The 27,994-nt window shown below is 45.6% G+C and overlaps 1 protein-coding gene across 2 annotated transcripts in view; it reads right to left on the reverse strand.

The window, feature by feature from the left end:
* Fshr (follicle stimulating hormone receptor) overlaps positions 1-27,994 on the reverse strand; it is a 193,705-nt gene that overhangs the window by 162,980 nt on the left and 2,731 nt on the right. For both annotated transcript variants that reach the window (XM_004627690.3, XM_004627691.2), the window contains exon 2: positions 14,076-14,092. In XM_004627690.3, coding sequence (XP_004627747.1) covers positions 14,076-14,092 — 17 coding nt within the window. The remainder of the gene's footprint in view (positions 1-14,075; positions 14,093-27,994) is intronic.

The raw sequence follows: 27,994 nt of genomic DNA on the forward strand, positions 1-27,994 counted from the left end.
TCTTCTTCTTCCTTCCTTTGGCTCCAACACATTTTTTTCCTTTAACGTAAACCCGGGAGAACATTATTTGCTCATTTCTTTCCTCTGAAACAACTAGTTTTAATGCAATCGCAGCGCTCCGGCAGAGACACCCCTCCTCGTTTCCTACTTCGACGGCGGCACTTTGTGGGACGGGGTTTGTGAATCGAGGCTGCAGAACAGGTCGAGGCTGGCGCCCAGGTCAGCGTCCAGCAGCCGCCCAGCAGGTCGACCGCAGGCTGCCCCGCGCTGGACGCTCGCGGGGGCCCTCCGTGCGCGCATGCCCACGCTCTGCCGCCCCCTCCTTGTCTCCTCATCACCCTCATCCGTGAAGGCCTAGAGAGGTGGCCGAATGCCACGGAGACCCTAAGCAGGCGCCCCGACAGCAGGAGAGCCGGCTGCAGCTGGGCGCGCCACTGCAATGCCTCTCGCCCGCTTGCACCACCTGCTCTGCACCCAGAGTCTTCCCGTCTGAGGGGAATTACAGCCCCGGAGGCCTGCTCCGTCCGGGTCCGGGCTGCTCTCACGCTGCTCGGGCATCCTCCGCGTCCCGGCGCCACTCTCACTCCGCGGAAAGAGGAAGAAGGAAGCCGGCGTGGCCCTGACTTAGGAACTGTGCACTGTGGTGAAACAGTAATTGAAACTGAAGTCTAGAGTGCCAAGAGTGAGGGGCTGTGCCTGAGAAGATGAGGGGCCTGCGAGGGAAGGCGTTCGAACGTGGCTTAAGGTCAGCAACTGTCAGGAACAGAGCTTAGATTTGAGCCGAGGTGTCCTGCTACTTGAGACACAGTCCTTTCACATGAAATCATGTTATAAAATTATGCTATAAAGTTATACGATGCTGTAAAATTATACAATGCTATAACGCTATGACGAGGAAGCTGGCACAGTGGCACCCATCTGTAATCCCAGCGCTTGTGCCTCAGACAGGAGGCTCTCCCTGAGTTCGAGGCCGACCTGGGCTACACAGTGAGTCATAGGCCAGTGTGCACTACTCAGTGGAACCATGTCTCGACAAAATATTAGGACAAGGATAAAGCCCTCACGTTCCCATCGTCCTCCGGGCTGGTGACATTGTTAGCAAGGATCCCTGGGGGCTGAGGTGTCACCACCCCCTCAGCTGGTGCACAGAAGGCCTGGTTCATGCAGGCGCGGGGTAAGCGCTGGGCATGAGCAATGAACACACCACACTCGCTGTTCTCGGGCCCTCAGTACAGTACGTGATGAGCTGCAGCACAGGTAAAGGTGCTGTGGGAACCTAGAAAGGGGCTGCTGCTACCTGAGCCTTGGCAAGGTGACTGGAGGGCACCAGACAGTGGCAGAGGGCGAGCTGAAGGGCCCTGTGGTGTGGTGGAGGACACACTCTCTCTGCTGAGCCTCCCACAGGCTGTGTGCCTTTGGAGCCTCAATGTCCCCCCTGTAAAGAGAGAATGAAATGGTGTTTCCTAATAAGGCTGGGCGCAAGCTTAAACGACATAATGCCTATGTACAGAAGGAAAATTCTTAGCACAACACCAAAAATTTAAATATTTGATAAATGAAGATGGAAAAATGGGCTAGACCTTTCCTAACCTCCAGTTATATCAGCAATAGCTTTTTATATACCACGCTTTGCTATCGTACTTCCAAGAATAATGCTTTTAGTTGAGATTCTGGCCTCCTTCCCCAGGGTCTGCTTTGTTGGCAAAATTAGAAGATAGGGAGAAAACAAGGGCACAGCCTCCCTTGTTTCTGTTTCTATTTCAGATTGGGGTAGGGTGGAAACTTTCTCCGTCCAGCTGGTTTGAGGAGGGAGCATAGCACTAGAAAGCAGAGCTTAGGTGAAGGGAACACTTTGATTCTCTCTTCCACCGTGCTCACCCCAGCTCCCAAGCGAGTACCGTCCAGACGGGCTAGGACTGCCACTGGTCGGCAGGGTTTGGAGGGGCCCAGCCCAAAAGCAGGCTGAGAAAAATATTCACAGGTCTACTTTGCTCCATATTAAAAAAGAAAAAACAACAACAACAGCCTAAGAACAATGCTAGACTATCCACTCTGTGTTTAATAGCCATCCTTCTCTCTTTACAGAAGAGAAAATGAATATAAGCATGCTCTTTCCAAGCCAAAGCAAGCCCTCATCCCTCACCCTCACTGCGCGAATCTGTATTTCTTGGGAATCACGAATGTAATTAGGGGAGCTTCTCTGATGAGTGGAGGACAGCAGCGAACACCTGTACTCTGAAATGGCTTGCTCTGGCTCCACTCAGTCTGTGTAATAGTTTATTGACAAGCTGGGGGCGAGGATAGGTGAGTTTCTAAGTGGACAGTCATTTTATCTTTCTCTCAGCTCCAACCTGATTCATACAAACTTGGCAGCTGCTGCCGTTTGCACAGAGAACCAGTAAGAGTCCCAAAGGATGGGGCTACCCAAAGGATGGGGTAGAGTGCCCTTATTGGGCACTGAGGAGGTGGACTGAGGAGGGGGACTGAGCAGAGCACCGAGGAGGAGTACTTTCAACCTTCTCCTTCCTGGCAATTCTTTGTTTATCAGGTTTCTTTCCATATGTGCTCCTTCTTCCAGCTTGTTTTGTTTGAGCATTCTTGAAAGTGAATTATTTGACCTCTGTTCTTTTACCTGGTTTCACATTACCATTGTTACCTACGTCCACAAGCTGTGTTTTGTCTCAGAGCAATGCTCACTCATTAGAGCAAAGAGGGAGAAAACCCAACTCAAGAGATAGCTGAGGGATCACGTGAAGATGGCAGCACGGCTTAATCACTTTTTGGTGTTGGTCTAGGAATGAGAGTAAGGACCAGAGGTGTTGGGGTCCAGGAGACTTTAAATGTCTGGGCTCCTCTGGTGTGGCCAGTAGCTCAGAGGCATGTCTCGAAGGTATCGGTGGATGGTCCAGTAGGAGTGAATGCCTCCAGAACCTGGAGTGTGTCTCAGGTGTCCAGAGGCAAAAGCAGAAAAAGGAACAGCTAGAAGTGTGTGTTCCACCCCCCACCCCCCCCGTGGGCTTGTGTGGCTTTCCCTGCAGAGCAGTCTGGGACAGCAGTGGAGCTTCCAGGGAGTCAAGGGCACAAGGTGGTAGCCTAGGAGGGGCAGCGAGGGCAGCAGGACACCTGGGGGCTTCTGAGTGGCTGGCTAAACAGGACCAAGGAGGACAAAAGATGCTTTTCCCACTCCTAAGCACAGCTGGTGAGCTCAGTGTCAAGAGGGGTGAGGGGAGAGTGGTGTGGCCCTCGCTATACCTTTGCACACCCATGGCTCATAGACTAGCAGTACTGAGGTAGGATAGAAGATACAGAAACTAGGCAGAAAGGAGATAAGGAAAAGCATAATTTTAAATATCAGCACTGCAGCCTCCAGACACAAACCCATTTTGTTTATCTTTGTTGTTTATTTCTTCTCTTAGAGCAGAATAAGCCAGGGACATTCTCTGTCACCAGCAGAAGGCCTTGACCATTATTTTACTTTCAAATAGTCCTTTTTCACCTATGAATAAGCCATCTTTCACTATAAATTAAGCTATTTTACTATGGGTGGGCCTCCTCCTCTCCACCACCAGACCAAGATTATCAAATTGCACAGATTTCCACTACCAAAACTATAGAAATATTCCCAGTCCAAACTATAGTACATCTTATGTCTCTAATAAATCCTTCCCATGCCTCCAACAGATGCATCCTGGAAATTCTGTTTGTCTAATAGGAGCCAGCAAACCTGGACATGTACTCTACCAAAGGACAGTTTCAATTCCCTATTACAGCCTTGGGAACATCTCAGACTCATCCCAGTGACAATGGGGCTGGAGAGGCATCAGATGAAGGGGCTTCCTGGGCTGTGAACATCAGCCAACAGGACAGAAAGCTTCTGGATGTGGGTGTGTCCTTCGCACAGATGTCTAGGGTGACTCAGGAGAGTCCAAGTGAGGCAAAGATTGACATCACCGCTTGGTGAGGGGATGAATGACAAGCTGTAGACTTCCTAATTCATTATGACTTCACGATGATTTTTGTTGTATACTGTGCTTGTAGAATGTGAGAAATGAAGGCTGCAGATATGGGTAAGTCATGTTCCAAAAGCAAATAGTATGCATTTTAGCCAAACATCGAGACAGGAAACATCTTCTTTTTTCCTAGAAACTTCCATGCTAAAAACCATAAAAGATTTCTTTAATTTCTCTTTCAAGCTCATCAATTCATTTTATTTCACACTTACACAATTTTATGCCTTTCCCCCCCTCCCCGCCATGGCACATTTTAAATCATTGATTAGTTTGGTTTTGTTTGACCAAATCTGTTAGCACTGAATTAAATTGCACAATTCATGTACAAATATTATATAAACATCTATAACAGATTGCCACTGAAGTCCTAGATAATATGTATCATCCTAGGACCTGCTCCATTTGGAGATGTTATAAGGGGCACTTTTCAACATAAAATAAGTGGTATATAAAAATGGAAAATAAAGTTAAGACCCATGGAAAAGATGTGAACCTCCATCTGGCACAACTCTGGGTCAGGAGACTAAGGCATGGTAGGTAGTTGTGAGCTGCCACTCAGGAAGATCCTGGAGACCTGCACCTAAACCCTGTACCTATAGCCAACCCAAAAGCACTGTCTTCAACTCTTGTGTAAAATGAAGCAGGTTTCTGATAGGACGGCCTATACCTGATGTCATCCTAGTGGTGGGATGTACAAACAATGGTCGCCATTTGGCCCTGCTCTCTGCCTTTCTCAGAGGTCTGCGCTCACCCTGTGGAGTACATATTTTTCCTACTTTTACTTGGCTCACATTCACTCTGTCATGCTTTTTCCCCCTGCTTTTAAAAAAAGTAAAACCTTGCTACCTTTTTCTCTTGTCTTCACCAAACCTTTGTTAAAGACAGCAAGAACCTATAAGGCACCTTAGAAGGGAGATGCCCATGACCCCAGCACTCTGTAAGAATCTAATCCTCAGCTTCTCCATCTGCAGACTGGGGCTAGTGTTAGTCTGCACATCATAAAATCACTGTGAGGGTTAAAGGAGAGATTCTGGTCATCATGAATCCAAGTTAAGGGAAATGGGTGATGCTTCCCTGTGAGTGATGCTGAAGAATTTTAGTTTTTGTCCTTGGCAAGATGGTCCTTTGCAGTTAGGGACACTTTAAAGGAAGTCAGGGGAGAACCTAACATCTTGATTATGTCAGTGTAGTGATCTACTGTGTTCTTGAGGTGGCTGGAGTGTGTTGCACTCTGTAGCATTCTAGCCATCTCTGGAATCAGGAGCTCTGTGTTGTAGTTGAACTAGGACAGGCTCATGGCCAGATGGACTTTGGGTGACAAGTCCTGGCCCAGTGAAATATTTCTTCTTAGGCATGTATATTCTCCTTTCCGTATGAAGAGGCTAAGTGCAGGTGCTTGCTATGCCAGGTCCCAGGGAAGAGCTTGCACCCTGGCTGACCAGTGCCAAGCACACCTTGTCCTGTACATTTTATTTCTAGCTTTAAGATGCTAAAGCGACAGCAGAGAGGTGTAAGTCCGCCATATAGTGCAAAGTGGGAACAATGTGCACTATGCTGCACGAAGAGGTGCTGAAGAATTTGAGTTTTTCTTTGTGGCCAAATAAATTGCAGGTGCTAGAAATGCCTTTGATGTTTCCTGGTAGCAGTGACAACGCACCAAATCACTTTTCTTTCTAGGAAGTGTGTGTTAAGGTGTGTGATGGATTGCTTTGGATGCCACGGGGTCAGTGGCAGTGCTATGTGTTTTGGGAATAAGGTGCCGCTACTTACTGAGCAGCTTCTGGGTTCCATTATTGCCGAGTGATTTTTGCGAGCCAATTTTTACTTTCACAACAGCTTTGAACTCAGAATATGGTTTTTATTTTTTAAATTTTTAATGTATTTTTGGACAGGGTCTCACTATGCAGCTTGGACTTATAGTGATCCTCCTGTTTTTAGCCTCCCCAGTGCTGGGATTACAGGCATGCTCTACCATGCCCGGACTTGGTGGCTGGGTCAGGGCACTCAGGGTGGGGCCAGTAAGGCATGCAATACCTTGGATCAAACTCTAGTCCCTGCATTTGCTTAAGCAGGTGCTTCTTCTGTTGAGCTATCTCTCTGGCCCTTCACAATTTGTTTTATCACCTATACAGTGTAGATCTTTGAGAAAATCATTTGATCTTTTTGACCCCCAGAGTTGGCCACTAGTACAGAATAGTAGCCTTTCCTTTATGCATTGTGAAAATCAAATGAGATACTGGTAAATGTTTTATAACCTGTAAAATACTCAGTCCCAATATTAGTTGTCATTGTGGACTTACCAAAAACTCCCAAGAAGAGTTGAACTTTTGGATGTTTCTAAAATCCCCTGGTCCTATACATCCCTTTAATTGGAAACACACAGGGAGGAGCAAGCAATCATTCCGTAGGTGTCCACTGTGTCCCAGATACTCTTTACTTACTGCCGGGGGCTGGGTGCCAGTGGAAGACTTCCTTATAACTTTATAACTCACTGAGCCTTTAGGTTGTCATCTTCAATGCCCCAGTACATATAAATAAAAGAAGCTCAGAGAAGAGCTTCCTGTCTAGCAACCTTAACTCCAACACTGGAGCTTGTTGTAGAAAGGCCTGTGATAGTATCAAAGTCCCCAAGTCTTTCATATTTAATAAGAAAGATGTTTTCTTTAAGGAAAGTATTCTTATGGTGGCGTCTCTCCTCCGCTTTATCCCTTTATGATGCGAACAAAAATAAACACCCTTTCTCTCGAACATGATGTTTTCCCATTTATTTATTTATTTGAGAAAATTGTCCCCTGAAACACTTCAATCAAGTCTTCACTCCTGTTTCCCTTCCCCTTTGCCGGCTCAGCCAGGCGACATGCATGCCACTGCAAATTGCTCATAACTAAAAATCAAAACCCTTGCTGTAGCTTATTTTCTTTTATCCAATTTTTGGTGCTTTCAGAATCCTGGCATTGATGGCATAAGAGGTGAACTTTTTTCTTTCTCTGCTTTGGGATGAAATATGCTTTGCCTAAAGCACGCTCTGAGCATTTTTCTTTGTACCTTCAAGAGGGAAAAGAAGAACTGACAATAGACTGACAGACTCACCCAGGCACGCTTGTAGCTCTCAGGCAGCAAGCTAGTGCTCCATTACCTTGCTGGCAGAACTGTCATTCTGCCCACACAGGGGTCAAAGTGGCTTCAGCTTTCTCTAGGAGCAGATCCACAGGGCCACAGACAGCTTGTGAAGTAGTGCGCCAGTTTCATGGCTATAATAGTCAAGGTCCTTGACTTCTCTTCTTCACAGCCCTCATTATCCAAAACTCTGATCACTGTGCCTCTTCCTTGGAAATGCGCCTTGGATCTACCCTACTACTGCTCTGTGTTGAGTTTTACTCTGGTAAAGAGTCCTGTTGGCTCATGAAAAGGTCTCCACTCTGTCTCTACTTCATCAGTCTCTCCCCTTTCCAACCTGTCTCAGACACCCACTCTTTTAATTACTTTTTTTGTTATGGAGACAAAATACCTGATTCTCAAGGTCAAAGGAAGAAAGGTTTACTTAACTTACAGTTTGCAGAGGTTTCAGTCCATTATTGGCTGGCTGCAAGGCAGGTGACACATGGCCAAGGGGCAACCATTCATGGTGGTGGATGATGGCAAAAGCAATGAGGGAGAAACAAGACTTTCTGTCCCTTATATTGTAAGCAGGCTCCCCACCCTAGAGCACATGGAGCACTCACAGCCTTAACCCAGCATTGGACAATCTCAAACCCTAGATTCAGCCACTTCTGCAAAGCCTGCCCTGTGACTGCATGAGGCTTTGAGGGGCCATCAGGACACAAACCAAAGCACCTATCTTCCAGAGGATGCTCTGAAAATACAACTTCACATTCCCAAGGTAGGACCAGCAGTGGCCCGCCCTTGTCAGTTACCTGGAATGCACCGCCTTCTGCCTCACCTGCAAAGGCCCTTGTAGTATGGAGGACTCGCTTCTGCTGAAAATTGAGGTCTCTTCTGAACTTTGCCAAATTTCAGTTCTGTCTTTGCAAAGGTCACCTTCAGTCTTGAAATCTCAACTTCTGCGTTTATAAAATGAAGAATGTAGGGCAAGGGAGATAGCTCAGTGGTCTAAGTGCCTGCCTGGCAAGCACAAGGACCTGGGTTCAAACCCTGGTACCATGTGCCATGCAGGCTGTGCTGAGTTGGCCACTGAAACTGGGCATAGTGGCACACACCTGTAATCCCAGCTCTGTGGAGGCTGAGACAGGAGGATCACCATGAGTCCATGCTGTGTAGAGAGATCTTATACCAAATAAATAAAGATAAAAAATTTTTAAAAATGAAGAATGTATTAAGTACCCTGAGGTGCATCTGTATAGTTCACAATGCTCCACCTCTCTAAGAATGATCGTCCCTCTCCCTCCCCACTCCCTTTCTCTATCTCTCTCTTCTTCATTTTCTCTTTGACTCCACATTTAAGTTTGAGATTTAAAAAATTCAGGAATGAAGAAATTAATAACTAACCTCCTTGAGTCATATAGAACCCATCTTTTCACATTATGTCTATGAAGTTGGATTTTGAAAGAATCATGTTGCCTAAAAGAAGTATTGGATGTCAAAGACCTCCTTCTAGAGTTGCTTTTTGGTAACCACAGCAGCAGAGACAGGAGAATTAGTAGAGACCCAGAGACTCTGCCAACAGGGAGGACAGGCAAGGGGGGACAGGTGCAGAGCTGTGAAGGCAAAGTGAACAGAGCTAGTGGTCCTAGGGGATAGGGGAAGAGTCCCCCCTCATCCTGACAGGAGGAATATGGCCCAGGGCATAGGTCAGTAGCTGTTAGGAAGTTGTTTATCTTGAGAAGGCATTTTAAAAGTTATTATTGAAGCATAGTACAATTATTCAGAATTTCTTGAGTTTTTCTTTGTAAGTATAGTTTTTAATGTACTACTCTAAGGCGAGGGATAAGCGCATGCTTAGTTTGAGTGACCTCAGAGAACAAGGGTATAATTAAATAGCCAAACTACAATCTTTGGTTGATGGAATTACTTTTCTCCCCCCTAGGGTTAAACCTATTTCATGTTTTTTGTCCCCCTGCCCCCAAAGTTTTTCTTGAATTCTTCTTAACAGGGGAGGTGGTAACTCTGGCTTTCTAGCTGTTTTGCGTTATAATCTTGTAGCCACCTCTGTCACTATTTTCTCTCCTCTCCCACCTTCAAGTTGTCAACAGTCTTGTTGTCTCATTCTTCAAAACGCCCCCGGAGGCTGCGCCTTCTCGTCTCCATTGCTGTCACCTAGACAGGACCTGTCATATCTGCGCCGCTGGATTGTTCTGCTTCTCAGCCCTCTTCCGGGTTCTGTGTTGAGCTGCTTCTAGTCTTAACAGTCCTTCTGTGAGCTCTGAAACCAGATGCATCCCGATCATGGCTTCCTAGCTCGCCTCCCAGAAAGCTGGCATCCATCCGAGGCCTGCGCACCTTCGTTTGCCGTGGATTTCTCTGTCCCTCTCTGTCCTGGTCTTACGCGATGCTTCCTCCGCGTGTCCGTCCCGCTCCAGGGCGTCGCTGCTGCTCCTTGGGCGTGCTCCTCCACTGCGTGCTGCTCTGGCTCGTTCTCCGCCTCACCGCGCTGGCCACGGGGTTCCTTCCTTCGCGGCCTTTAGGTCCTTCCTGCATTGGTTCCTCTCTGGTGCTCAGAGCACTCAACTAAGTCTCACTCCACTTCCTCTCTCTCCTCGCTTTATTTGTAACAGATTATGTCATCACCTGGCACATTACATAAATTACCCTTTTCGCATTTATTATTAGTCATGGCCTGTAGAACGTAAGAGCAGTAAGAGCCTCAACTATCCCCGCAATCCCTCCTGCCTTCTGCTGCGCTTCCAGCGTGGAGAACGGTGTCTGGCACACGGCACACACAGGCAATCACTCAGCATTGCTGAATGAGTTGGGACCAGCTGCCTTCGCTTTCTTCCCTTTGTAGCGGAATCAACTCAGACGCAGAGACGTAGATGGGTGCCCTAGGTTGTGTGCCGGTACGGCCCTCCTGCCACTGCACGCATGCGCGCCGTGCGAATTCCTGGGTTGGTTCCACCAAGGTGCTTGGCCTCCTTGCGCCGAGACAGACCTCTCAGGAGGTAGCACGGGCTACGCGGAGGCTATGGCTCTGGCCTGCAGGGTTCACCCCTCCTAAGGAGGCATCTAACATTTCTGCTTCCTAAATTTACCAGAGGAAAATGTCGCTTCTGTCAAGTTAGTACAGCAAACAGAGATGGGTGGGAAAACTCAGTAGTAAGATCTGTGAGAAGCAAAGTTAATAACCTCAGGGTACAGGGGCTTAAGTGATGCCTGGCAAGCACAAGGTCCCAAGTTCAATCCCCAGTACCGCAAAAAAAAAAAAAAAAAAAAAAAAAAAAAAAAAAAAAAAAATTGTCTACATCCATGTTGGCCTGCCATGCCAGCCCTGCCCCCCAAGACGTGTTGAGATGGCAATTGAGACTGCACGTGGTGACACGCGCCTGTAATCCCAGTTCTTGGGAGGCTGTAAACAGGCAGATCACTATGAGTCCAATCTAGTAGTGAGACCCTGAACACCCTGCAGACCCTTCCCTAAAATACAAATCACCATCTCATCATCATCTTCATCATCATTATCTCAGGTTAAAAAGTGTACTTGGATGACAAAGTAGTTGAAATAAGCAAGCATACCAGAGAATAAGAAAAAGAAAGAAGTTGCGAGAAAAGTGAATCATGGAGAAGTAGGAAAAAAAATAAGAAATGGAGTAAGCATATACTATATAAAGCGTGCTGTCACTTGGCAGTGTCCTTCCTTTTACCTGGAGTACCCTGCTTCTCTGCCGGTGAGGAGCATGGTCACGTGTGAGCACGCACACCTCCTTATTGTCCCTTATTTAAATTATTCAAAGCACAGAACTCTGGCATCCTCCCCTGAAGCTCCTTCTCTGGCCCACCCTGCCATCCTCCTAATGCTGTCGCTGTGTCTGCCTTCGCTGATGCCCCATAAGACCTGCACGACTCTCGGGGCACTTGCATGTCGGAGTTACTCCCGAACACAGATGAGTGTCCAGCCCATCTTCCTGTGTTTCACAGCACATGATTCACTGACATTATGTGAATGAATGAATGGCTAGAAGCATTTCTCTAGAGTGAAAAAGATAGAACAATACGCATTTGTAATCAGTCACATACACATGTCTAAACTAGAGGAACAGTGTTGAAAAATCAGTTTAAATAGGGCTGCGTGATAAGAGAGTTACACTGTGTATGAAACAAAGGAACATGGTACTAGGGTAAAGAAAGAAATGTGACAAGGACCTAAACCCCAGACCGAACCAAGACTCTGGAAAAAAATGTCAAAACTTACAAGGATGTCCTTAATCTACATTCAGGTCAACAAGATGAGCAAAAGCCAATCATTGCACTGCCGGCAATGCTCGCGATGATGACAGACACAGGAGCATCTGCCTCGGCTCGCTTGGGCCTTCTTAGTCACAGAGAATGGTCCTGGAAAGGGTGAGGTGTCTTTGTCATTTTGGAGAGAAGAACAATCCGGAAGCAGGGTGGGGATGGTGGTGAGTATCTACTTTAGTACAGATGCAGCGATGTCTTACCACTCTGGAAAAACTTGTGTAAGTGGGTAGGAAACTCCTTAATATTTGAAGAGTTATGAAGAATGGCGATGATAGTGGAATCCTGGAATGTAACATCATGGTTCAATTTTTCAGAAAGGTGGGAAACAGATTCTGGAAACTGCAGATTAGAATACATAGCATTTTTTTTTTTTTTTTTTTTTGGCAGAACTGGGGATTGAACTCAGGCCCTTGCACTTGCCAGGGAAGCGCTTATTCCACTGAGCCATCTCCCTGGTTCCATAAAGTATCTGTATTTTATTTTATTTTATTTTTTTTGGTGGAACTGGGGATTGAACTCAGGCTCTTGTGCTTGCCAGGGAAGCACTTATTCTACTGAGCCATTTCCCCGGCCCTTACACAGCATTTTAAAGAGAGAAAAAGCAATGAAAACAATACAGAATCTCAAAACAAGATGAGAAGAAATAAACAATGGTTATTATATTGCCTACTGCTATCTTCAGACTAGTGGCTCAGATGCCCAGATGTAGGCACATAGGACTGATCAAACAATGTAAACGTAACTATTCCTTTCAGTGAACTAATAGGAATTAGTAGTCCCTAATGCTGATCCTATTAGTGATTTCCTTTCCATAATCTTAATTACACAATGACTCCAAGTGGTGATGGAAAGCATATGGATCATTCAGAGCATTTACCTGTTTCCTCATTTTTTTCCAGTTATCCATTTCAAACTCATCTCCTCTTCATGACTAGAGCTCTACTTTGCTGTCCTCTTGCCCTCTCTCCTGCCAGGCTGCTCCTCACATGCTCCATAAGTGACACAGCTCTTTATTGGGGGGCTCCCGCCAGCGTAGGGCCTGGTCCTCGTGACTGGCCTCTTCCTCTGGCTTCACCCCAGCCTTTGTGAACAGCTGAGACACCACCGGCCTCCCTCCTCCCCAGCCTCGCCAGGTAACGGGACCGTGAGCAGGGTCTGCCAAGCAACCTTGCAGAGAGCATGGAATCGCTTCCATGCATCCAGAGCCCCGAGAGCTTGGCCTGCCAGAGCCAGAGTAATCAATAATTAGAAGCACTTGGGTGGTTCTGATTTTTCAGAAAAATTATTAGCACATGTCTGCAATACCTCATTAATACATTCATCTCTGGTGCATATGCATATCTCGTCTTGATGCTTTTATGTTCCCTTCCCCTCGCATTCTGAAGGGAGGGTCAGAGCTTGCCTATGGCTGAGGCCAGCTGGGACTTGCGCTTCCGCATGGATGAGAGGACAGGTTCAGAAGTGGGCAGGCCTTCCATGCACAAGACAGAGACGTAACCCCTTGTCAGCATTCTTGGTCATTCCGGAGGTAAGGATGTAACAGTGCCCAGCACTGAAGAGGACCGCAGAGCCCAAGACAATAGTTAAGCCTTTTCAATGATATGGGATTATATTTTGGAGTGAAAGCACACATATGAATCATAAATATGCTAGTTTTCAAAAATCTTTCACTTTATGAGATTCCTGGAAACTAGAATCTCGACACAACCCATAATGTGCAGAATGATCTGGATGTCCCCACTGAGGCCAAACTAATAAAATCTGAGTATTTAAAATGTTAATGTCCAGAGGCTGTAACAGTTTGTAATTTTAAATTCTCAAAAGGGGAAAAAATAACCATTTCCTTGAAAGTTCCTTATTTTCCTTGTTATAAATTCCTACTGAAACTATTTTATAAATTCCTTAGCCATTCACAATGGGCTGAAAGGGCCAGGAAATGTCTTTTAAGGTCTCACTTCCCGGGTTCAAACCTCAGCTGTGCCACCTGGGTAAATTATTTAATTGCTTCGTGCCTCAGTCACTCTGTTTGCATGCAGGTGAGAGGGAGGCCCCCTCTGCTGGGTTGCTTTGAGAGATCACTGGAATGAGAGAAGTGATGCGTAGAGCCTAGCCTAGCCTGAGCTCAGTGCTCTGTTCGCATTATTATGTGTGGAGTTTCAGCTCTGCTTCCATTTTGCTGTGGCCCTTGGGAAGCTCATTTTAATCTGAGACTCCTCAAGGGCCAGGGAGGCCGGACTCCTCCATCATTCTGAGCTCTTGGGGTCATTCCAAGGCCCCACTTATCTCATGAATGGAACACTCTGGCCTCGTGCCCTCGTAATAGCCACCTGTCAGTCCACAGTGTTCAGTTCAATTTATTTCAAGCCAGTTCAATTCAACTCAGCTCATCAATTCAGTTTAGTGCCAATCATTAATTACATTCATTCAAAAATATCTCCTGAGGTCAAAGACATCCATAATACTTGGCAGACCCAAGACAGATAGAAGTGAGGCAAGGGGGAGTTCCTGTTTCGGAGGGACCCACAAATCTGAATGCCTTCTGTAACCGCACGTCTTTCTCAGTGAAGATCTATCTATCCCCTTATGGGCTTAAAGGACCTTTCCTTTAAACAATCTCAGAGAAAACAACAACTAGCCAGTTGCTGGGAAATGCACTTGTGATAACCAAGTGGCTCTAATTATTCCCTCCTTGAGGGGGGAGCTTCTTAGGCTGGCAAACCTTCCCTGGAGGACGCAGTAGACAAGCCACTCAGCTTTGGTGAAAACAAGAGTGGTTGCTGCAAGATTCAAACAACAGGGAAATAAACAAAGCCCCAATTATGATTCAAGGGAGGTAGACTGGGCTTTTCTATTCAGTCAAAAGGAATTGATTTCCCCTGGAGTGTCACTTATACCAAAATGATTATTGGAAGGGAGACAACAGAGTGAAGCACAAATAAAATGAGGTATGTTGGCGATCAGCCGCTGACTCTGACTGCCTGCCTTGAAGGCAGAGCCAGAAAAATTACAATAAATGGAGAGGCAAGATATTTGCAACATTTTCTTGATACTCATTTTTTATATGCATTCTTTTAGGCATTATTCTTTGTGTAAAGAGAGGTGAATTGAAAACTGACAAACAAAACTGTAAATCCAAGTTAATTTGGGGGAAGTTATCTATACCTACTTGGGGCCTATTTACTTTTACGTGTAAAAGATTAAATTCATCCAGTGTTTGAGTGAGCTTCCCCAAAGGGGTTCTGTACTTCAGAAGGGCAGGACTTCAGAGCCAGAGGTTTGCTAAGAGTTATGTGGTGTCACCCAGTCCCTCCTCAAGGCAGTTGGGACAAATGAATGAAAAAGCAGTTCTATGATAAAAGACTTTTGGTGACTAACATCATTTGTATTTCTTAATTGCAAACTAAGGCAGGCTTTAATTTCCCCTACCTTTAGTTGTAGAGACCTTCAAGCCATTTACAGTACCTAAGTTTCTCCGAATCTCAGCTCGGCTCTTGCTATCCAGATATCACAGACTATTAGAAAAGCAAACCTCATTCTTTCCTGCAGGAGAATCTGGAGTTTAAAGACCTGGAGTGGAAACGCTTCAACTTCCCCCAGCTGCTCCCAAGCGCTGCACTTGGTGTGTGCTTGAGAAACGCAACTGACAACGCTCTATCTGCACCCTTTAGAGCACAGTAGGGAGAGCGAAACATGAGAAGCAACACTCAGCCAGAATACTGTCTGCGTCATGAGGAGCAGACTATTTCTTTGATTTATTGCGGTCTGACTGACTGTCCAGGTATTATTTCTGCCTACAATGCAATCTCCTCATGATACTTAAGTGCTTTATATACCCAGTTCCTATCTCATTTTTTCAAGGACGTGCCCCTTACTACGTGTATTCTAGTGCAGGTTCCATTGCCTTCAAAGTGCTTCAAAGGCCCTGCAGGTGCTGCCCCCATCGCTCCCTATGTTATCCCATGAAAACTTCGGACCACGTGCCCTCTTTCTCTAGGCCTGTGCATGGGGTGTGCGCCTGCTCTCTTCAGCTGCGTTGAAAGGCTGCGCATGGCACAGCTTGTATCCGGGCCCTTACATGTAAGCAACTGGCTGTGTGCGTGGAAGGTGCTCAGTAAAGATGTGTTGTCTGGAGTTATGGGACTCGAGTGATGTGTGGCTTTATTTCAAGTCTCAGCGATTCGTTGTGAAGGGCCTGAACTCAGGCTTTTGACATCACTGTTGACTGGTTTCTATCTGGCACCAGTGCAAGCCCTTTGTTGCTGCATTTATTGTGCCATTCATATAGTCAATGGTCAGGATTATAAATAAAAGAGAAGGCCATTTTGTCTTCTCCTGCTCGAGAGAAAGTGAATCTATTTTGTCCTTTGTTCTAAGGAACTGGAGCTTCCCTGGAAAGCACCCTCGCGGTTGGAATTGCATTTCCCCAGGTTTGGCTCGCCACGTCAGGGCTGAAAAGCTGTGACGCCTGCCAAGAGGAGCAGTTAGTGACCTGATTTCGCAGGTGGAAGAGCCACTGCAATTCACTAGGCCAGTATTTAGGACATGTGTCCTGAATTATTTAAAACTAATAAGGCAGATGGAAAACATTAAAATAAAAACAGTAGAATGAAGAAACTCATTGTGATAACATTTGCTTCTTCTTGGCTTGCCCAGCGGTTCTCTTTCACCCACGGGCACACTGAGAACTTCCGAGACACCCAGGCCAAGTGCCTGACTCTTGTTTTCTCAGCTCACTCCTTCTCTGCATTCTCTCCAAGAAAATAGCGGTGTGACTGACTTCCAGGATGACAGGGCGAGGATACCTGCTGTCCTGCTCCACTGTGAAGCTAAAATTTTTTATAAAAACAAAGAAAATCCCATGTAGTACTTTATTGACATGGTCCCAAAGGCAAACAAGAAAATATCTCTTCATGAAAACACATGCAAACCCAATGAAAAATTATGAGGGCGTGTAGTATTTAAACTGAGACCAGTGCTTCCTTGTTCCCACCACCTTGGAAAGGTGGAGAACCCAGTCCAGAAAGGTGGCTTGTTGGCAAGAATTCAGCCTCCCCTCTTTCCAACTCCCAACTGGAGAAATTTCTTTCCAAGAGGAGCAGCGCTTCCCCCTTTCTCAGCCCTGTATTTCTGTGGCCAGGGCTGTTTGAGCAAGGGCTATCGACAGATGGAGGTTCTTTTCATTTGCCCAAGGTATGTTGGGCATGGTCCACGAGGATGCTGACACCCTAATTGCGCTGGTCCCAGTGCATGGGACAGGGGTTCCATGAGAGGAGAGTCAAGCCATGAGTGTCCCAGGCCACTGAGTGCATAGCCCAGAGAAACCCTAGCCCTGGACCCTGAGCTCAGCAAGTCTACTCTGGGAAGGAGCAGGCCATAAAGCAGAGAGCTGGTACTTTCTTTCCAGAGAAGGTGATGCCCTGCACATGCACACAGCATACTGGGCAATTAGGTAATAGAAGACAGAAATGTTTAAGTACAGGAGCACTGCTAGAAACACTCGGGGTTGTTGTGAAAGACATTCAGGGAGTTGTGGACGGAATGAAGCTCTAGCATGAGCTAGCCAGATCACAGGATGGGAAGGAAGGCATGAAGCCTCTACGAAAATACCAGCTCTGGGATGGCAGCCAGTGAGGGAGCCACATTTTGATTGGATTACTTTGTAGAGAAATTTATGCCCCAGAAAATTTTTGGATTTATAGTTAGTAAAGCTTAATAGGTTGGAGGAATCTTAACAATATTAGAGTAAGTGAAAAGAGCTAGTAACTAAAGAATTCATATCAGATTCTACTCACACGAGAGTCTAGGATAATCTATAGAGACAGAAAGTAGATTAGTGCTTACTTAGGACTGGGTGAAGGGTGGTCATATGGACAGGTGATGACCAAAGTATATGTGAGGGATTATATAGGTTTTCCTTTTGAGCAGCTAAAACATTACAACATTTACTGCAGTGATAACCTCACATATCTAAACTATACTAAAAAATTCTGAAATGTACACTTAAGTGTGCATTTAATGTCTATAACTGTACAATTATGCTGTGTATATATCTCAGTAGTTGTTAGTAGAAAAACAGGTGAAAATAAAATAAGGTAGCAGTGGGATTTTGACTCTTAGCAAGAGTGAGGGGTAAGAGGCTCGGGGGAGCTGGCCACGCCCGGTGGGCATCAGGAATGTGTTCTATCCCACCTCCCAGAGAAGCTTGACAGTAATGAGCATAAAGCTTTTGCCTTTGGAATAATCAGAGGATAGACAAGGAATTTAATAATCAGAGGATAGACAAAGAATTTAATTACTCATATGACCTTAGACAAGTTTTTGATGCTACTAGGCTTTTATTTTTTATTCATAAAACAAGAGGAATACACTGACTCAGGTTCACCGAGAGGATAATTCTTTAATTTGAAGAACAAAGTAGGTGCCTGGCAGAGAATACTTGCCCCATAGGGACTTCTGTACTGGGTTCCAGGTGTCTAACCCTATTTAGTACTGCATCAACTGCCTTTACTAATCTTTCAGTGCCCTTGGCACATAGGGAAGGCTGTTTGCCAAGTGATGTTCTTGGGTAAATACACCACTCTATCGGTTTCCTAAGGGTGTTTTGTGGAATACTCATGGCTTGTAGGGTTAGACTGCTTCAGAGCCAGGGGGATGCTATGTGCCTGCAATCTCTAGAACTGGGAATACAGTGGGCTCCATTTTCCAAAACTTATTTGACCAAGAAAAATCTTTCAAATACTTTCTTTTTTATGAAATGTATTATGGAGCTATGGTTGTGAGGAATACATTGTAAAAAATTATAGAGTAAAAGACTAGCTAGCCTTTAAAAGATTAGGATTTGTAACCTTCAGGAGAATTTTATATTTCAACTGAAGAGTTTTAGAAATTAGGGGAATTTTAAGGCCACAGCATTGCTTTATTAAAGATGAAGAGGTAGAGGAGATATTTAGAGGCAGCTGAACTACCTTGATGCCTCTCAAATCATACACTACCCTTTGCTCTTCTTCTTTGTCTTCATATTTGTCATCTTTGTCTTCATCTTCATCGTCATCTTTGCCTTTTTTCTGAGCCAGGGATTGACCTTGAGACCTTGTGCTTTCCAGGCAGGCACTTAGGCTGCTGAGCTATCTGCCTGGCCCCTCTGCTCTTCTTTACTAGCCTTGGCCTTGACATTACATCCAAAATGAAAAAGTAGAGGCACAGTTTCGCAAATCTAGAAATGAGTGTTAGAAAAGAGGATGTGAGTTCATGTCAGATAGTTACAATTTTTTTCTGGAACTGTATGGAGCTTTTGACACATTAACAAGTTTCACTCAGTTGGGTGAAGATGTGTTACGGGAGCTCTGCGGAGATCCCTGACCTTCATCAGCCTTCTGTCCCTCACGCTATTCATGCTGCTAAGCCTCCACTCGTGCACAAGACCAGCCACTAGCACCGCAGTATTAATTCTTCCACAAGGTCATCTCCCTAAGAACCTGGCAAAAGACAACAGAAAATTCCTTGCAGCCCCTTCACCTGCCTCTTCTATAATCACGCATGTCACTTAAACAGCGTCTTAGGTTAAACAACTTCTGATTACTTCGTGAGTCACTGCTGGAAACACCCCTTGACATTCACTTTTCCTTCCCTTTCTGTGTATTCATGACCAAATAGAACCATTGTTTATCTTTCTCTCTCTTTCATGGGACTTACTCAGCCCTTCTAGGTAGAACACAGGTATGCAAGGCTAGCTCTCAAGGTTTGCTAAATTTGAGAGACAAGAGAACACGTAAGCCTCGTAAGACACAAGACTTCAACTTTGTATATATGTAAGTCTTTAGAAGCGGATCTTAAATTTGCTTTAGAAGTTCAGTGGAGAGAGAGGTTCTTGTTCTTTTATGTCCAGTAGAAAAAGAAAAGTTTAATCCAACTATAGCAGGGATGCCACTTTCAACTGTAACCCTGAGAAGCTTTTATTGCCTTTCCCTTACCTCCAAATGCAGACGGTGCGGAAATGTTCTGCGCGGTACTGTAAGAGGCACTCAGCACAGTGCCATGGTACAGAGCAGTAGGTAGATACTGGTTGAGTTCAGTCTTCATTTTTAGCTTGTTGCTTGAAAGGGCCTTCCATTCACTTAATTTTTATTCAGACTGCATAAGTACTTGGAACCGGGTAGTATTTAATGTGCGAAATTCTTGTCATCATTCAACTGATTCTAGTTTCTGGTGTCAAGGATGGAAGGGATGAAGGTAAGAAAGTGAAAGCATTCACATTTCTGTAAGTTAATGAGAGGAGTAAAGGGTCAGATGCTAGAGTACCGGGGGAAATGCCAAGGTAGTGGAGTGCCCAGGGAAGACTGTTCTGGGTGCCTTTTGGGTGGGGATTGGAAAGACAAGAAGCCACATGAAGAGAAGAGAGGAAAACATTCTGGGCAAAAAGAAAAAAGCAAGTGGAAGGACCTCAGGTGGAGAGAGCATGCTCTTTGTACTAGAAAAGCAGAAATGGGTGAGGGGTAGGTGCAGGGTGCCTGGAGCAGAGTGTGATGGGCAAGTGAACACAGTGGTGTTTAGGGATGTGCCCGTGGAGCCCAGGGTGGGGCGCCTTGTGGTCCCAGCAGAGCTCAGCGAGGGAAAAGCCTCTGTTGATTTGCCCTCTGCTGGATCTCCTGTCACAGCCAGCAGTCAGGGAAGGCTGTTGGGTCCATTGTACCCCGAGTGCAACAGTAAGTAGTGGTGTGTGGTGGTCTCCGGGAAGGCCCCTGCCCGGGCTGCAGCAGGCCAGCAGGGAAGGGGTGGGTGCTGCACTCCACATGAGGCCAGGGAGGGGAAGCTGCAGCCGCAGCCGGCTGATAGGCAAGGCACTTGGGCTGGGGTGGTGGCGAGGGCAGTATGGAAAGTGAAACGTAGGGCTACAGTTTGGGGGCCGCAACCAGCACCCGTTGGTGGGTTGATCTGAAGGTGAGGATTTGGTAACACGTGGATTTGTCCATTGAGGAGGTGAAGAGAAGATAGGCCGCACAGCTTTGGTGAAGGAGATTCGGCGCGCTCATTTCTCCTACTGGACTGTGACACGTGAGCAGGGTGTCCGAGTGAACGCGGCACAGTCTAGCGGGCTACACCAGGAAGCAGAGAGCAAAACGGACCTTCTGCAGGCAGATTCCACTGGCAATTTTGGAACTGGATGATGTCACCACAACATGCGCCTGAGTCCAGGGTGATGCGTCAGAACTGCAGCGGTTTGGGGCTGGGTGGCCTCTGGGAGGCAGTAGAGAGCTCGACAGAGACAGAGCATCCTCATGAGAGGTAGTGGGAAAGCCTGCGTGGTGTCACAGAAGCTGGAAGTGAGAAGACAAGCTTCAAGTAGGTGGACGGTCTACAGTCAGGATGCTCCTGGAGAGCGTATCTCGTGTGACAGAGAAGTGGCCACTGCATCTGGCATCTGACTTGAGAGTATTCCTTAGATATTTAATTTTTTTATTTGAAAAACTAACTTAACCACAGTGTAAAACACACTAAAAATGAGGAGAGGTTTCCTGACACTTATGACAAGAAGAGGTCGGAGTAGAACCACATAGATGGAGTCAGGTTGACTAGGTTGACTAATAAACGGGGACTCTGCGATAGAGATGGGGTATTAGACAACTTCTGGCTCCTCCTGAAACCCCACCGAGAGGAAAGTAAGTGAAGATTTTAGAGGTATGAAGCCTCAAGAATAGAAGACTGAGACAGCCTAGTATGAGGCCTGCACAGATGTGGTTCGGGAACTACCAACATCTCCTGGCAGCTGGGTAGCAACATAGACTCTTGGGCACCGCTCTAAGTGCACCCACTGGGAATCTGCACTTTCACAAGGTATTTCTCCCATTTTTCCCCCTTTGGTGTGTATTTTAGGGAAGGCTCTACATGATGTTCAGGGTCTCACTACTAGATTGGACTCAGAGTGATCCAGTTGTTTACAGCCTTCCAAGAGCTGGGATTTCAGGCGCATGCCACCAGGCCCAGTCTCAATTGCCATCTCAGCATGCCCCGGGGGCAGGGCCAGCAGGGCAGGCCTAGGAATGAACCTCCGGCCCCTGCACCTGCTTGCAGGCGCTTTAATCCGCTAAGCTATTTGGCTCACCCCATTCCTCCAATTTGTATGCACACAGGAGATGGAGCAGTGCTAAGCCGGCAGGCCCTGGGAAATGGAAACCATCCGTCAGTTTGACTTACACCGGATAGTCTCTAGACTGCTTATCAGCTGTAGGCAGTGGGCGCCCCTAGGAGCAGGGTGGGAAGTAGAAATAGGATGAGATGGACAAAGATGATTGGTGAAAAGTTCCTGTAACAGGCAGTCCAGCTTCCTACTCAGCCGTGAGGCAGGAGCCCTTACCTGCTTGCACCAAATGCCAGTGATGTAGTCTTTAGTGGGAGTAAAGCAGCTTCTGGACTAGAGGGTACCAGGTGCAACAGATGTGACAGATACAAGATGCAGAATCATCCATCCACATCCCCCGGTGACATTTTCCCAGCTGCCGCAGTCAAGAATGCTGGCCTTGAGGGCTTCACCCTCTAAGCAGGAGTTTGGAAGAATCTGCTCCAGGGAAGTCAATCAGCCCACAGCTCCAGACCTTAAGATTTGGACACAGTGAGTCCTCCACTTGAGGACCCCACTGGTTCTTTTATGGATGTCCCTGTAACTTTTGACACTGTGGGGGCTCTTCCTTCTCCAGACTCCTCCCAGTGAGAGCGGCTTTCAAGAGCTGCTTTGCAGAGTTCCTGTTGACTGTCAGAACTGTTTGTGCTCTTTCTGTGTGTCTCAAGGCTTTGTTTGGGTGGGCTAGATGCCATCCCAAGACTCCGTGTGCTCAGCGCAGGAATTCAGCAGGTTTCCCCAAGCAAGGCCCGGCAAGCAGCTGTACCACTGTCCTCAGGCTTCCAGACGAGCTCCTTGCTGTTCACCATAATTCTCATATTTTCTTTCATTGCCTTTTCCATTCGTTTTCTAACTTAAAATGGCCTTTCGTGTTGCATTTTCTGCTGCCCTGCCCTGGTATCCTCACAGAGAGAAATGACACACTGCTTGCCCACCAAACAAATATCTGTGAAATGAAGCTTTCTTCTTTTCCTTTCTTGATTATTAGTGGTTTTTGTGGGCAGATGACAATGTCAAAGTTTTGGGGATGCCTCTTAGGACCTGCTTGGGCTATAGTGCGGCAATGGAAAATTAGAATTCTTTTGTATTTAATTGGCTTTTCTGTTCTAAAAATGAAATAGCCATGCTCAATCACTCGAAGTTTGGAAGATACAGAAGTTCCTTATAAGGTAAAGAGGACTTGGCCACTGTTTACTAATGTGCCCCTTATGCCGACTTGGGGATTTCTAAGGCGTGCTGTCTGTCGAGGCCAGCGGGCTTTGTTCAGCCAAGGCCTAGGTAATGATAGCTTCTGCCGGGTCCTCAGCAGGCACACCCAGCCCATCCTAGGCAGACCTTGCCCTGGTACGCAAGGGCATTCATGAACACAGCAGCTTGAGGAGAAATTATGAAGGGAAGAGACCCCGAAGTGGCCTTAAAATGGCTTTAAAACTTCCTGCTATTTTACCACCTCCTTAATTTCACCACTTCCTTTTTTTTAAACTTCCATGCCAGCCTCATTTATCTAAACTCAAAGGGTCCAGGTTCTCATATTTTATAGTTGGAAAACTAGTCAAACTTAAACATTCAGTTATCCATCGGTTAAACGCTATCAGTAATTTGCTGGTATTCACTGGTCATTTTATTTTATTCCATGCCCGGCTTCTCCTTGTAACATAAAGCAAGGGTTTGCTGACCTTTTCAACAACAGGGAATCTGGGGAGGACCTGCACAGCTCTGGAGTCAGAGGAGGAGATCTGGATGGGACGAGCTCCTGCGAGCGAGGCGTCCCTGGGTGCTCGCCAGCCCAGCAGCCAGCCCTCACTGCGGCTTCCCCGGGCGTCTGTCTTGCTTGGCTCCCAGTCTGTCATTTTCTAGTCTACAGAGAAACATGCAATTAACTGTCAAATTGGTGGTTTTGACAATGACTGTTCTGGGTTCTGTTGCGGGCAAGAGTGAGGAGCAGCGCGATTATCGTTACTTGTCTGAAGAGCATTTCCAGCAGCTTCTTAAGAGCAAGGACCCTGCTTCTATTGATTGCTTTCCCCAAGTGCCTGGTACAGTGTCCAGCAAATATAATTTACACATATCTGCTGTTGAAAGGAAAATTTATGGATAATGAGCCCCCTTACTGTATTCTCAAAGAAGAAGAATACTAGAGTAGGAGGCTACATCCAGGCTGGAGAAAGTAATATTATTTAGGGAGTGAACATATGATATATTTGAGAGCATGGAAAGAGAGAGAGAGAGAGAGAGAGAGAGAGAGAGAGAGAGAGAGAGAGATGAGAGTGGGCAAAGCGAGGACCAGGAAGGGGAAGACAAGGCTCGGAGGGCATCAGGCAGGCTGACACTGTGAAGCAAGGGAAAGCTCACTAAGCTGCCTCCTCCGGGACGTGACCCTGTGCTCTCCATCAGGCTTCTGTAGACTTCCATAGAGGGGACCAAGTGCTTACGCTGAAGCCACTGCCGCAGGTCTGGGGCTCCAGGCCAGGCTTGGAGGCCTCAAGGACCTCTGGTTCTTTTTTTGGCAGGGGGGATTGAACTCAGACCCCAGCACTTGACCCCAGAGAAGCGCTTATTCTACTGAGCCATCTGCCTGGCCCCAACCTCTGGTTCTTGTGCCCTTCTAACGCCAAAAGGACATCAGGAGTGCAGTGGTCAGACACTTGCCACTTGTTTAATTAGATGCCACATTACTAGTAGAGCTGGGAACCCACATTATTTTAAAATTTAAAAGGTTCAGCAAACTGGGTGTCGTGGCACATGCCTGTAAGCCCAGCATTCTGAGAAACTGAGGAGTGAGGGTTACAAAGTCAAGCCTAGCCTGTGTTACTTAGCAATTCTGTCATGCCTTATCCAATTTAAAAAAAAACATGAAAGTGTTTGGGATGTAGCTCGGGGTGGGGGGGGGATCCAGTACTCAATCCCTCATACATATAAAAATAAATAAGTAAACCCTGAAAGTAACAAGAAAAACATTTGTGAAGGAATTTTCCATGTCGCTTTTTGAAATCTCACTATACATTGTCGATCACTTTCCTCTATAGCCCCATAAGCTCCTTGAACAGAAAATTTGGGACACTACTGAGTTACAGGATGTTACAGGTTCTCTTATGTCCTGAGTCCTCATTGACCTTGAAGGACTAGGGCCAAAATATTGGCTATCCTTGTAACCCTTCTTTTTCTCTAATTTTTTGGTCTGCAAACTAAGTTGTAAACCCTCCAGAAGGGAAGCTTAATGATATTACCCTGTAACATTGGCATTTGAGCTTAATATCACTCTCTGAAGATCAAACACCTTAGACATAACATGGAACAGGTATTTTCCAAAAATCATTGATATGCTAAACTTTAAATCACCATAGAATGTGAAAAAAATAAAAATAAACAATTTCACATTTTTACACAGAAATTTAGAAATCTAACCATATACAACATTGTAGCAGGACAGTCCTATGATGTGTTTTTCTTGTCTCTTGTTTTCTTTTATTAACTTTTTAAAAAGCAAACATTTATTTGAGCGAGAGTATAGCAGTAATTGACATGACATTAGATGCAGTATGCATTTAGAGGACCAGAGTGGCAGGCATTCTAAGCATGGCCCTAGAAATCACGGAACCAAATCCATCAAACCCAAGGGAGACGTCCTCACCCGGCACACCCCCTCTGGGTCTACACAGGGCCGGCCTCCCGCAGCTGCTGGACTCTGTGGCCTAGAAAAATGCTCACTGGCTGTGGGAGGCTTGGTGTTGAGATGTTTGTAAAACATTTTAGGACTCAAGGAAGCTGCATCACTTCAGCTCAGTCTTCCAATAATTTACTTGCGAGTTTTCCTCAGTCAGTTGATCTTTATGTTTCACTGAAACTTCTGGGACAAAGTGAAACTCTATTTTGTAGGCTTTTCCTCAGCATGGCTTTAGGCAGGGCTGTGGATTTCCCAACTTTTCTGATGCACAGTTCTGCAGTGGCCCTGGCCGGAAAAGGTCTGCGAGAAGAGGTGAAAGAGGAGCTCAATCCCTCTCAAGACCAAAGATCTAGTGAGTTCAAGATCGCAGCAAGAGCTTGGTTGCTTTATTAAAATATTTTTCACATATTCCTCTTACATTTTCAGATCTGCCAGTTCCTCCCTATGAGAGAACAAGGCAACGGCGCCTTCAGGTCAGACTCAGAACGAGCAGCGAGGTGCTTCGGAAAGAGGTCAGACTAGGAGCCAACACCCAAATCTCATTATAATCAGATCCTAGGCAATTAAAAATTACTTTCCCTCCTAGGTGACCTTGTGGGATACATACTCCAGACTTTAGTCTAAATAAAACTAAGTTGAAAGTCTAAATCTAACAACTGTTAAAAAAAAAAAAAAAAGCCTAGCCCAGTCGACCATAATGATGGGCTAACACAATTAGTGGCTTTGGGGGAAGGCTAATCAAGAGGTAAGTGACTTTCCCTGTACCCACCATGCTGCCCTCCGAGTTGGGTGTGGAGGGACAAGTGGCCACCTTTAGGTAAACAGGGATCCAACCATCACCTAGAGAGCACAGTTCACTTCTATCAAACCTCTACTCTTCAATTGCTGGTAATGACGCTGGAAATTATAGCTCTTAGCCAATTCTCAGGGCAGGGTTCATGCTGTACTTTAAAAGATTCTTTCTCTGCAATGTAATTTTCATTTTTCAAGGTACTGAGTTCTATAGCTATTCCTTCAGTTACTTTTCTGATTCTTCTGTAGGGATTATAAACCTCTCTTTCCCCAGCCCAATTAAATTGCAAACGTTGGACACAGGCATCACTTCTCACTAAAACAGGTATCTGATTTTGTTTTAAGAGAAAGGATTACATATGTATTAGTATGAACCCCCTATTGTTTGTTTCTTTTAAACCAGTATCTAAATAAAGCAGAAGGTAGATCCGGGCTTGGGCACCGAAGGCAATCTTCACAGTTGAGTGTGTGGTTTTGATAACCACAAAGAACTACCACATTGAAGTGCAACCATGGAACATAGGAAGCCCAGTGCTCAAGGTCTGAGAGCTAATGCTAATTAGCAAAAGCAATATTTTTTTGGAAGTTTCTGACTGGCTTAAAGTGGCTTTGTTGGGGGGATTTCACTTTTTTTTTAATATTCTGGTTAGATATAGAGAGGAAGATATTATTAAGAGAAATGAGTCGTGCATCTAGAGAAGAGAATGTTCAACTTTTAACTTAAAAGACTTCTTTCTCTTTGCATAAATTAATAGAATTTGGAATGACATGCAGGCACTTTCTTAAAACAAACAGATAAAAAAGCAAGGAAAACCAAAAAACTATCAAATTCCATAGTAGTTCACTGCAGGAGAGAGCAATAACCATCCTTTATAGAAATCCTTTCTTCAATATCCTGAGAAGCAGAGCAAATAAACAGATGTAATTCCCCCTGATTTATTAAATCATTTGTTCTACATGTAATTGAGGGAACCAAACACACATTGCATTGAACCAGGCACAATAAGTAGCACAAAGGAAATTTGCAGTGCAATTGAAGAAATAAGATACACATGAAAAATTAAAAAGAAAACAAGATTAAGTGTGAAATGAACTGCAGCAGGGTTCAGAGCAAGACAAGATTAAATCAAGATGGAGTGGTAAGGGCTGAGCTTTGAGTGGGATTATGGTAAGTCGGATGCTGCGCAAGAAGCAAAGGTCAAGCATAAGCAGGACACATGACATCAAGACTCAGAGAGGCGGACATGCACATTGTGTTGTCGAGAAAGCCTCTCGCCCCTAGCCTTCAGTGTGGGCTCTCACCGGGGAGTGAAAGGTGAGCTACTGATCCAGCAAATGAGTGTGAATGGGGGAGTCCTCAGTTGGTGTCAGTGGCGTGTCACCATGGAGAAGAGAGATTGTTAGAAAGGAGTCAATTAGGAAGTAATATAAGTGGTCAGGGCCCAGGGACAAGGTTGGTGAGGAAAGGGGAGAAATCCTGCTATTAGCACTATGAAAGGCACTCATGAACTGATTAGATGTGAATGATTGGAAAAGTTAGAAACCTAGAAGACAGTAACATTACAGTGTTTCCCTCATGGCCTTAGTCTGTGATATATATTCCAAAATTTATAGAATAAACTCATTGAATAGTTCTTCTTCTACTTTGGTTAATTTAGATAGTTTCACTGTGTAGCTCAGGCTGCCTTGATCCTTTCTGGCAGCTGAGGTTGGGTAGAGTAACATTTCCTGCAGTGTGTTCTGGGGAATCTTAATATCTAAAGGTGCTTTTAGAACAATGACTTCACAGCTAAGCATAGCTAAGCAGTTTGCAAACATCAAACACCGTTTCACCTGGAAATCACACAACTCACTGGCTCTCCTTTTAGAAGGAACACTGATAAATCTCTCAGAACCAAATGCCCACTAAGAAAAGACTAACAGGCATACTGTTAAGCTCCTAAGTATATCATGATCTATGGCTCTGAAATATGGAAAATGATTTAAATCACAACAAAATATAAG

The sequence above is a fragment of the Octodon degus genome, unplaced genomic scaffold, assembly GCF_000260255.1.
Source record: "Octodon degus isolate 3935 unplaced genomic scaffold, OctDeg1.0 scaffold00020, whole genome shotgun sequence".
NCBI classification, from domain to species: Eukaryota; Metazoa; Chordata; class Mammalia; order Rodentia; family Octodontidae; genus Octodon; species Octodon degus.